General features: G+C 37.7%; 1 protein-coding gene across 1 annotated transcript in view; it reads left to right on the forward strand.

Moving 5' to 3' along the window:
- SYCP2L (synaptonemal complex protein 2 like) overlaps nucleotides 1-12,742 on the forward strand; it is a gene marked incomplete at both ends in the record, with an annotated part of 65,861 nt that overhangs the window by 23,751 nt on the left and 29,368 nt on the right. Inside the window, 4 exons of the mRNA XM_081086044.1 lie at nucleotides 3,381-3,523; nucleotides 9,820-9,913; nucleotides 10,384-10,485; nucleotides 11,504-11,588. Coding sequence (XP_080942170.1) covers nucleotides 3,381-3,523; nucleotides 9,820-9,913; nucleotides 10,384-10,485; nucleotides 11,504-11,588 — 424 coding nt within the window. The remainder of the gene's footprint in view (nucleotides 1-3,380; nucleotides 3,524-9,819; nucleotides 9,914-10,383; nucleotides 10,486-11,503; nucleotides 11,589-12,742) is intronic.

Consider the following 12,742-nt stretch of genomic DNA (forward strand, 5'->3'; position numbering starts at 1 on the left):
AATATTGTTGATATTTACTCTAAGTCATTATTTGGAAGGACTTCCATGGATTTTCTGACTGTGGTAGCCCTAACATTGTTTTTCTTAGTTTAAGTTCCGAACTCCAAACCTTGCTACTGTAATGGTTTCCAGGAACTAACTTGCCAAGTTAATATTCTATACTTCACTAATATATCACATTTCCGTGAGACTCCATAATTTACAAAGTGCCTCACAGTGTTTGAAGGAGGTAGGTATTATTTTCTATTTTTACTTTTTTAAAAATATATTTTTATTGATTTCAAAGAGGAAGGGAGAGGGAGAGAGAGTTTCATAGAAACATCAATGATGAGAGAGAATCATTGATGGGCTGCCTCCTGCATTCCCCCCCCCCACCCCCCACTGGGCATGAGCCCACAATTTGGGCATGTGCTCTTGATCAGAACCGAACTCGGGACCTTCAGCCCGTAGGCTGGTGCTCTATCCACTGAGCCAAACCAGCTAGAGTTATTTTCTATTTTTATAACCAAGGAAACTAAAGATTGTTTAGCAAACTCTCCAAGCAACACCTTAGTTTTATATGCAACTTCTTGCTAAGCAGTTGGCAATGTTTTAGTAGTATGTTGAGTGCTTGGTGCAGTCCTGAGATAGTTTCTTCTGAACCTTGTATGCCCTTGTATGTTTGCATTGAGCTCTATATCCCAAATAGCTGTTTGTATTTTTAGATATAGTTTGAACTACTTTTGTTGCAGTGTTTCATAGACTTTTCCTGTAGTGACTAGATGTCCAGTAAGATTGGTGTTTGGGGGATTGCTGAGGTTGTCTCTATGCCAACATTGTCCTATAGAAACACAGTATGAGCCACATATTTAATATTAAATTTTCACATCGCCACATTAAGAAGTTATTTTAATAATACACATTTAACCCAATATATCCAAAATATTAACATTTCAATATGTAATTAAAATGAAAAATTGATGAGATATTTTACTTTCTCTTTTTTTTTTGTACTAAGTCTTCACAAACTGATGTGTATTTTATGCTTATGGTGCACTTCGATTTGTACTAGCCATATTATAAGTACTCAGTACCCATAAATCTAGACCTAGGTGTGTCTCATTCTTTTTTCCTCTTTCTGTCCTCATCAATTTGTGACTGTTAGCTTTGCCTATTCTTTCATAGACTTTCCTCTTTTCTCTCCTGCTGCTTCCAACTCAGCATGTACTTACTGTGGTTTATTCTTGGACTCTCCTTGAATTATTAGCCAGTAATTTTCAACCTTTTTTCATTTCATGGAAATGAACTAAACTAATTACTAAAATTCTGCAGCATACACAAAAATACATGATATTTTTTGTTGATTCAATAAAAAATAGGTATAATTTTGACTGATTAATAAAAAAACTCATAGTAATTACCTATAACTTTTGTTCCAAAGTGATTTTTTAAAAAATATATTTTATTGATTTTTTACAGAGAAGAAGGGAGAGGGATAGAGAGTTAGAAACATCAATGAGAGAAATCGATCAGCTGCCTCTGGCTCGCCCCTTACGGGGGATGTGCCCGCAACCAAGGTACATGCCCTTGACCGGAATTGAACCTGGGACCCTTCAGTCCGCAGGCCGACGCTCTATCCATTGAGCCAAACCGGTTCTGCTCCAAAGTGATTTTTAAAAAAATCAGGTGCCTATATTTGTATATAAGGATTTCTGGTACCAAGAATTAACCAATTAGATGAAACCTTATTATTCTAGGTAACCAATAAGATGCAACTCTTTTATATGATCTACATAAAAGACAGGGCATTCACACTGGACAGCTATTGTTGTGTTGGCTGTGGTCATTTTTTTATTTGACGATCTAAGGGAAAATAAGTCAGTACCTCTGACTAAATAGTCAGGTATTGCATGTTTTAAAAATTCTTGCAGCACACCATTTGAAAATCGCTTGCCTAAGCTATTTTTTATTCTAAATCAATTATTATTTGTCAGTAAAGGGCTGGTGTCCTGGAAGGGGGCTCTCTTGGAGACTGTTGTCTAAGAAACAGGCCTGTTTCTGTGATGTTTCCATTTCTCCTTTTTAAATGGAGGCTATTGAAAGGAAGGTAGATTATTCCACTTTGCACATTGCAAACAGTGACATTGAATTTGAATTTTAGAAATAAGTGGGATCTGGGAGAGAGAAAGAATGAGAATGAATGTTGTGCTTAATATATTGGGAAGTTAAATACCTGTTGCACATGATAGCTTTGTATTCACAGAATGCTCTTTGAAAAATGGTTTCAGTAGATAAGGACATCTCCATTGCTACTTTTTATTTCTGTCAGATTAACCACTTCATTTGTGTGTCTATAAACACACATGTGAATCTAATAAAAATAACTAAGTAACTTTTTAAAAATTATTTAAACTTGGTTGCTTTATTTTGCACTTTTAAAATTCACAGAGCTTCATTCACAATATCTGTTTGATCATCAAGATTTTATAAGACAATGAAAATTTTATCGCATCAACTGGGCATACTCAAAAACAATGGATAATTTACAAACAAATTTTTTTAATGAAGAACATTTTGCAAAATGCACACTGGTACACATCTGATTTAATCTATCCTAAAATTAGACTTTAAAATAAAAACAAAAAAACAAAAAACCACAGACAGATTTAACACTGACAAGCCTACCAGAATAATGCTGGTGGCAAGCTATAAACAGCTTTAATGTTGAGTATAATTTGGGGGTAGCAGGAAGAAAATATTATTCGTTTAACCTGCAATTGAAATCGTCTGTGAGTAAAAGTTCTATAATTTAATGAAGTGAACGACAATTTAAAAAAGTGAACAACTCTTTTGCCTATGGGTTAGTTTCTCAGGTTTGTTTGTTTTTAACTGTGAAATTTTGACTAAAGAAAATGGATCCTAGAACTAGAATCCTTAAGGAAAAGAAAAACATGGGGGTGAGGGAGAAACAAAATCAGTACTTTAATCTTTCTAATGTGGTTGTAACAAACAAAATCATTGTTCATATTAAGAAAGAATATCAGAGATGATATAGGGCAGTGGTCGGCAAACTCATTAGTCAACAGAGCCAAATTTTTTAAACTTAAACTACATAGGTAGGTACATTGTTATTAACTTAATTAGGGTACTCCTAAGGCTTAGGAAGAGCCACACTCAAGGGGCCAGAGAGCCACATGTGGCTCACGAGCTGCAGTTTGCCGACCACAGATATAGGGGGTTGAGTTTTGGCTTATGTAACTTCTAAAAATATGATTTCTTTTCAACTACTCATTGCAGAAAAATCTAGACTGTTGAAAAATATCTCAGTGTACTTATTTAAAATTATAAAATACAAACTTTCAATGTGTTGATATACATTGGTATATTTTATTTTTTGCTAGAAACTGAAAAGAAAAAGATGTTCATCATTTACTTGAAGCCTATTAATATTGGAAACAAGGAAGTGAGGAAAGTAGAAATTCATTTTGATTTGCAATTCAACATATCACAAGCTTCCGTTAAAGCTTTAGGAGAAGACAAACAGGTGGCAGGTTTAATTCTCTTTAATTATTTGACTGTGTTTTAGTATGTTTTCATGTCTCTTAAATTTCCATGTTGGGTTTTTTTAAAATTGAAATATAATCGACATAATATTATACAGTCATGTGTTGCATAATAATTTTTCAGTCAGTGACAGACTACATAGATGAAGGTGGTCCCATAAGATTATAATGGAGTTGAAAAATTCCTATCACCTAGTGACAGCATAGCACTCATAACATCATCATAGTGCAATGCATTTTTAATGATGTTGATGTAAGCAAACCTACAGCCAGTTGCATAAAAGTGTAGCACATAATCCTTGATAATGATAATAAACAACAATATTATTGATTTATAAATTTACTATACTATATATTTTTTTGTCATAGAGTATTCTTTCTCTTTATTAAGAAAAAAGTTTGCTGTTAGACAGTATGCTGTGTTACATTGGCAGCAGCCTCATACATCTGAGGCTTATTGTGTCTTTTGCTTGAATCATTTCATGTTGTGTTTGTTTTAATCTCATGTTGTTTTATACAGTAACATGCTACACAGGATTGTAGCCTAAGAACAATAGACTCTATAATATAGCATAGGTGTGCAGTAGGCTATACCGTCTAGGTTTGTGTAAGTGCACTCGATGATGTCCGCATAACAACGACATCACCTGATAATGTATTTCTCAGAACATATCCCCATCATTACTGGTGCATGACTGTACTAGTTTCAGGTGTACACATAATGATTCAGCATTTGAATATATAGCAAAATGACCACAACAAATCTAGTTAACAGCCGTTGCCATAAAGATTTTTTTTTCTTGTGAGAACTTTTAATTTACTTTCTTAGTAATTTTCAAATATGTAGTTTTTGTCTATTTCTCCTTTAGGTTTGTTAATATTTGTTTTATATAGGTAGGTTCCTATGTTAGGTGCATAAATATTTTAAAATATTATATTGTGTTGTAGGATTGATCCCTTTATCATTATATAATGACCTTCTTTGTCTCTTATGATAGTCTTTGTTTTAAAATCTATTTTGTCTGATATAAGTATAGCTATCCCAACTTTTGTTTGGTTTCCATTTTCATGGAATATTTTTTTTTCCATTCCTTCACTGTCAGTCTGTGTGTGCCCATATAGATGGATCTCTCTCTGTTTCTTAATCTATTCAGTCACTTTATGTCTATCGATTGGAGAATTGAATTCATTTATATTTAAAGTTATCGATAGGTACACACTGATTGCCATTTTGTAAATTGCTTTGTATACCCTCCGTTCCTTTCTTCTCTTGCTCTATTCCTGTGTGATTTGATGATTTTCTGTAGTATTATGCTTAGTTTCCTTTTTCCTTTTTGTGTCTACTATACGTTTTTGCTTTGTTACCATGAGGCTTATATAAAACAACTTATAACAGCCTATTTTTAAGTTGATAACAGTTTAAGTTTGATTATATTCTAATGCTCTGCATTTTTACTCTTTCCCCACATTTTATTTTATTTTATTTTTTTTAAATATATTTTATTGATTTTTTACAGAGAGGAAGGGAGAGAGATAGAGAGTTAGAAACATCGATGAGAGAGAAACATTGATCAGCTGCCTCCTGCACATCTCCTACTGGGGATATGCCCGCAACCCAGGTACATGCCCTTGACCGGAATCGAACCTGGGACCTTTCAGTCTGCAGGCCGACGCTCTATCCACTGAGCCAAACCGGTTTCGGCACATTTTATTTTTTTGATGTTAAAATTTACAACTTTTTATTTTGTGTTCCCTTAAAAAAGTATTAGAGTTATTTTTACTACTTTTGTCTTTTAGCTTTCATATTAATTTTATACATAATTATAATATTAGATTATTCTGAATTTTACTATATATTTACTTTTATCAATAATTGATAGTTTTATATATTTTTACAATTGATTTTAGAGAGAAGAAGGTAGAGAGAGAGAGAGAGAGAAACATCAATGTGAGAGAGAAACATCGATCAGTTACCTCCCACATACCCTGACTGGGATCAAACTTGCAACCACGGTATGTGCCCTGGCCAGGAATTGAATCCACCACCATTTAAAAAAAATATTTTTATTGATTTCAGAGAGAAAGGGAGAGGGAAAGAGATAGATAGAAACATCAATGATCAGAGAATCATTGATCAGCTGCCTCCTGAATGCCTCACACTGGGGATTGAGTTCTCAACTTGAGCATATGCCCTGACCAGGGATTGAACCGTGACTTCCTAGTTCATAGGTTGATGCTTACCCACTGAGCAATGCCAGCCGGGCTGTATATTTTCCTGTTACTAATTAACACCCTTTCATTTAAGCTCAGAGAGTCCCTTTGACGTTTCTTGTAAAGATGGTTTAATAATGATGAACTCCTTTAGCTTGTCTGGAACACTTTATCTCCAATTCTGAATGACAGCATTGTCAGTAGGGTATTCTTGGTTGGAAATTTTTGTCTTTCAGCACTTTTAATATATTGTGCCACACACCCTTGACCTGCAAAGTTTAATTGAGAAAACTGAGTCTTAGAGAGGTTCCCTTGTATGTAACAAATTATTTTTCTCTTGCTGCTTTTATGATTCTCTTTTTGTCTTTAATTTTTGACACTTTAGTTATAATGTGTCATGGTGTGTGTCTCTCTCTCTCGCTCACTCTCTCTCTCTTTTCTTTTTAACTTCTTTGGTTTTCTGAATCTGGATGTCTGTTTCTTACTCCAGGTTAGAGAAGTTTTCAGCCATTATTTCTTCAGATAATCTTTCTATCCCTTTCTCTCTTTCTTCTCCTTCTGGAACCCCTATAATATGAATGTCTGTCTGCTTGATGTTGTTGCTCCATAAGTCCCTTACACTATCCTCACTTTTTTCATTCTTTTTCTTTTTGCTGCTCTGGTTGGGTGAGTTTGACTGCCTTGCCCTGTTCACTGATCCTTTCTTCTGTTTCATCTAATCTGCTGTTGGACCTCTGTAGTGTATTTTTCAGTTTAGTTACTGTATTAAGGTCTGTAAGTTCTTTTCTGTACTCCCTTATATTTTTTACGTCTTTTTTTAAGGTCTCACTATGTTCCTCCATTATTCTCCCACATTTGGTGAGCATTCTTATGACCATTATTTTGAACTGCTTATCGGGTAAATCACTTACTTTCTTTTCATTAAGGTCTTCTTCTAAGGTGTATTTTGTTTTCATTTGGAACATATTCCTTTGTTTCTTCATTTTCCTTAACTCTCTGTGCTGCTTTCTATGCATTAGATCAAACAGCCGCCTCTCCCAACCTGAAGGAGTGGCCTCATGAGGAGATTAGCCTTGTTGCTCAACCTTGCCCTAGCTTTTAGTTGTCTCTCAATCCTGTGGTTGCCCAAAGCAGCCTTTTTTATTTTCAGTGGCTCCTAGTATTTGAGGTTGTGTCAAGAGTTGTCTGTATCCCAAAGGGGAAGATTTCAATCAACACCTAGATTTAGGCTGATTGGAAAACAGACCACTAACAAGCAGTTTTTTAAGTATGCAAATATATATATATATATATATATATATATATATATATATATATACACACACACACACACACACACACACACACACACACCCCACCCCTGTGGGACTGTGAGTGTAAGCCCCACTATCCACTAGAGCCAGGTGATCTAGAGGTGTCCCCTGGGTAGCAGCCACAATAATTGGGGTGCTAAGTGATGGCACAATCTCCTTTCTGGCAGATACTGGTGGTCTGTAGTGAAGCAGAGAAAGAGTGCAAAGGTAGCATCTCTGGGCCTCTGTTTTGGAGAGTACCTCAGTAGCCTCTGTACATGTGCCTATCCAGAAAATCTGCCTCTCTTGTCAGCACTTCAGGAAAGCAAATAGGCCTTTTTTAAAGAAAGACTTGGGGTACACCTTAGTCTGCGGAATGTGCTGTGCTCTAGGGATGGTCTCCCCAGTTGTTATAGTCCTATGGGACACAGGAATGCAAACCCTGCTGGCCATCAGAACCAGGCAATCCAGTGGCATACCCTGAGTGGCAACCTCCAAACCTGGGGTACCAGATGCATGCACAAGCTGCCTTCTGGGAGATCCTGGTGCTCTGGGGCAGGTGGAGGGAGAGTATGAGGATAGCATCTGCCCTCCACGTTCTCTGGAGAGGTTGATGTACAGTCAGCCCTAAGGTGTGTGTTTAATTAGAAACCTGCCTCTCAGGCAGCAGCTATGGAGATAAGTAACAGGCCTCTTTCACAGAAGGACTGGACATCTCAGTCTTTTGTGTCGCTGCTGTGTCCTGGGTTGGTAGCTGGTTAAGAACTCTCTCTTCAGTGGCTGCAGTCCGGAGGGACCCATGAGATTAAGCCCTGCTGGCCACTAGAGCCAGGGAATTTAGAGGTGTCCCCTGCATGGCAGCTGCAAAAATCAGGGCACTAGATGAGAGTACAAGCTCCTTTCCAGGAGACATTGGCAAGCAAGAGAAAGGGACTCTAGAATGCAAAGATGGTGCATTTTGGCTTCTGACCCTGGAGAATATTTCAGTAGGCCCCTAGATGCATGTTAAATTAGATGCCTGCCCCTCAGTCTGATGTTTCAAGCAAATAAGTTTCTTTCACAGAAAATCTGTGTTTTTTTCAAGGGTTGCCTCCAGCCTGGGCCCTAGGGAAGGTGAGCCTGCATGAGCAAGTGCTTTAAGAACTATGTCTCAGTTTGTTACAGCCTATAGGTCTCATGGACTTCAGTCCTGTTGGCTTTCAAAGCTAGATACTTGGGGGGGGGGGGGCGCTTGTCTCTTAGATGCAGGTCTTAAAAGTTGGGGTACCAGAGTTTCTTCTCTTTTTCAAGGAGAAATTGGGGTTTTGAGTTCCTTCCTGATTGTGGGTTGCCAAGTGGTAGGGTGTATGGTGAGATTGTGTCTCAACAGCTCCTGCCTGCTTCAATGTGGGTTTTTCTTGTTCACCTAATCTATGGGAATCATTCAGCTAGATTTTTTTCCCCAGAGGAAATTGCACTACGTGTAGCTGAAGATAAGTGTTTCTGTGGGAGCGGGTGAGTTTAGGATCTTCCTACATTGCCATCTTGAACCAGAACTCCTTGTTGAGTTTTGATGTGAATATTTGATTAAGCAGAAGGATTGATCTTCTGCAGATCATAATAGTTGTGAGTTCTAATCCCAATTCTTCCTTTTCAGTTATCATTGTCTTAACTACATAGGACACAAAGCCTCTTTGTGTCTCAAATAGCCTCTTTGTGTCTTAATTTTATTTATTTTGAACAGTTGAAAATTTTTCTAGGATAACACCTCCTTAACCATATTCTTCCAGAAATTCTGAGGATACTTGCTGTGGACTTCTTGGCACTTTCTTATCACTGAGCTCCTTGAGGATGAGGGGAATCACTAGGAATAGGGTCTCTTTGGAAGTTTTTCAGCAGTTCTATCTACTGGTCTTATATTGTGGAAATGAGATGAGCCTTGTGTAGACTGCTATGGTCTCTGTCTTGCTGAGTATAATATTTCCTGTTTATCCACAAGAACAAGGAGCCTTTCTCTATCATAGACAGTAGGCAAGGCAAAGAAATTTGTGGCAAGAAGATACAAAACACTATATGGTCAGTAGGGTGCAATTAAAATGTCAGAGACTCAGGGAGTATGTATTAGGCTGGTTTCTTTTTGGCTTTGAGTTGTATATAGAATCATTCTATACATGCTAAAGTGCTCTGCAAATATAGTTTCCAAAGACTTACCTATGAGAAGACCATTTCATGGCTGAAGATGAGAAATAAAAGTAGAATCAATTAATTAATAAAAAAAACACCTCCTCCATCATACTTCATATGAGTTGGCCTGACACTGTAGGTTTGCCTTCATTCATGAAAAACATCAGAATTATATGTATTTCCACATTTCACAAAATGAATAAAATATTTTGGGAGAAAATTGGGCTTTGCACACTACTAAGCCACGGTTCCTTGATCACAAGACCCTGTGAGGAAGGGGTGGGGATGATGAGAGCCTGCAGGTGGGGACTCAGCAGACTCATCCTGAGAGCTTCAGTCCCTGAGTAAAGCTCAAGGGGTCAGACTTGGGACAGAGGAAGCAAAGGCTGGTACAACTTCAGAGTAGGAGTGACTGAGAGCGGGAAAGTGCTCAACCAGAGCTGGTTCTGAAAGGAGGAAGTAGGCAGAGACGCTGGAAACAGTGAAATGATCCTTCAAAATGACCAACTTCTAATTTTTTATCTGCTATTTCTGAGCTTTAAATTTTCCTTAAATTAAAAAAAAAAGATTGCTGGTTTTAAAAGTCATGTGGCTTTTGGCTTGCATTTCAGATATTGTTTGACCAGATAAAAATCTCCTCACAACTTCTTGATAAGTTTGTAAAGGAAGAACCTGAGAGTCCTATCAACCACAAAAGAGAGACAGGTATATTGGGAAATAACAAGTTTTCATACTCTGAATACTCTATAAAAATAATGATAAAACCTTACTTGGAAGAGGTCACTGAAAACCTATGATCACATAAGAGTAATAAATGTATTATTGTGCCTTTGGAGAAAGAAAACTGCTAAGAGCCTTGAATCATTTTGCCCACCTGATACAGTCTCTGTTCTGGGTCAGTTGGAAATAAAGGAGAAAACATGATGTGGGTGGCAGGCAGCAGGAGACAGGGTGTGCAGGAGCACCTACCTACACAGCTGACCCCCACACATCACATACCCTTTATGAGTTACAGCCCCAGGCTGCTTCCTATAGCCCCTGTAGATTTACCAGCTCTCACCAAAATATGGTGATGTCCCCACACTGAGGGTCCCACGAAGAGCACTTGGAGAGAGTGCCCGCTGTCGTGCGTGGATATTGTGATCACCTTATATGCTCTTTTCTTAATGTGATAGACCAGGCAGAAGAATCCACCAAGCTGGCAGCGTTAACGCCTGCCGAAGCTGACTACTGCCTAATAACTATCCCCTTAAACGACCAGTCTGAGCTTTCTGTGAGTATGGGGTGTGGGGGACAAGATTCTGAACTGTGTCCACTAGGATGCCAACAGGTGGAAGCACTCTCCTGGCTTGTAGTCCATTTTCTCCAGGCTAACCATCCGTCTCTGGTTTGACCATCCCCTCCTTTAAATTATTTTTGCCTGTCATGATTTTGTGATCTCTCCTTTCTCTCAACTTGGATCTCTCATGGAATGAGTGACTTGGTGGGCTCTGCCTCATTCCCTCATTTGGGATCTGGTGACTGAGATGTAGGGAAAGGAGCCTAATCTTCGGGGATATACCTGTTTTTTACTTATTACCTGTGGGAACTTGGACAAGTTTCCTAACATCACTGAGCCTGAAGATTCCCATCTCTAAAACAGAGGTGATAGCTGGTTCTCAATGTGGATCTCTGCGATCAAAAACAGAATGTGTGTACAGCACCTAACACACTGCTTAGCATGGATAGGTATTCTGCCCCTTCTCCTTTGCTTATATTTGATTATCTGGACACATCATACAGAAGTGTGATGGCATTGTAATGGTTTTTTAAAAACAAACATACCAAAGATTACTCCTTTAGATAGTCGGTCTCCTTGTCAGGTTATGCATTTATCCCAACAATTTTGATGCTATTAAAGACAGTTTTTGTAAGTCTTCCTTTGATGTTTCCCTTAGTAACTTTGGAATGCTGTGATTGTCTTTGATAGTGGAAAATTTTCACCTGAGAATGAATATCAATTTATTAGGATAGCCAACTCTAATAAATAAAGAGCCTTGTATCTTAGTATTCAATAGAAATGCTTTTCTTTGGAGGTGGCTCCAAAAGAATGATAAAAGAGGGCTTCAAAGACACTAAACACATATTTTTTTCTGCAGCAAACAAAGATAGCTGATAGTTCGCCTGAAAAATGGAAACTGGGTGATATACAACAAGGTCAGATGTTTTTCATCTATCATAAATAAGTCTTGAATGGTATTTTATATTTAAATATTTAATTGAGAAACTGTTTTTTTTGTTTTTAATGCCCATTAGAAGTTCCTTCAAAACATGAGTATTCTTCAGATTTACAAGAGCAATCAGGAAAAATCCTGGTTCCTAAATTAAAAGATAAATCCAGGTAAATGATTTTCAAAACTAACCAATTATGTAGATTGCTGTTAATGTGACTAGTTAATGCACAAGCCAACAGGCTAGGTCTGTGGTCGGCAAACTCATTAGTCAACAGAGCCAAATATCAACAGTACAACGATTGAAATTTCTTTTGAGAGCCAAATTTTTTAAACGTAAACTATATAGGTAGGTACATTGTTATTAACTTAATTAGGGTACTCCTAAGGCTTAGGAAGAGCCACACTCAAGGGGCCATAGAGCCGCAGTTTGCCGACCACAGATTATCCCTCTTTCCTGGGCCTGGCCGCCCCACAGAAGGCGAGAGCACTGTGTGCAGTTTTCTGTAGGATCGGAGCAGAGGTGGAATGTTCTCCTGGCCTGTAGGTCTCTACCATTGTACCCCCAGTGCTTTCTTTGTGATGTATTTTTCTGTAGCAAAACATTGAATATCCCCAATAAGAAAATATGTATAACTGGCATTAATTAATTGGCCGCTTTTCCATATAGGCCTCTGAAGAACAGATCATAAGACACGTGATATTTTTATGGTTTGAGACATAATTAAAATGAATTAAACTGTACATATGTTAAGTGTATAATTTAATGAGTTTTGACATATGTCTACACCCAGGAACCATGACCACAAGCAGATAATGACCAGTCATCGCCAAGAATATCTTCCTGCCCCTTTGAACTCCCTCCCGCCCTTCTTTATACCCCTCCCGCCCCCACTGCAATCACTGATCTATTTTCTGTGACAGATAAGTTTGCCGTTTTAAAAATCATATAGAAATGGAATCAAAGAGAAGCTGTTTTTCTAGCTTCTTTTTTGTGTGTAATTATTTTGAGGTTCATTCACGTTGTATGTATCAGCTGTTCATCTATATTGCCCAGTGGTGTTCCATTGTACGGATGGATACACTGCAAGCTGTTTATCATTCACCTGTTGATTGACATTTGAGTCGTTTCCAGCTTTTTGTTGTTATAAGTAAAGTCCTTAGGATTCATGTGTAAGTCTTTGCAGGGACACATGTTTTCTTTTCTCTTGGGATGGAGTTGAATGGTTGGATCATTGTTGGTGTATGTTAATTTTTTAAAAAAATACTGTCAACTTGCTTTCCAAAGTGGTTGCATCATTTTACATTCCCACCAACAACTTTT

The sequence above is a fragment of the Myotis nattereri genome, assembly GCF_964212035.1.
Source record: "Myotis nattereri genome assembly, chromosome: 3".
NCBI lineage: Eukaryota > Metazoa > Chordata > Mammalia > Chiroptera > Vespertilionidae > Myotis > Myotis nattereri.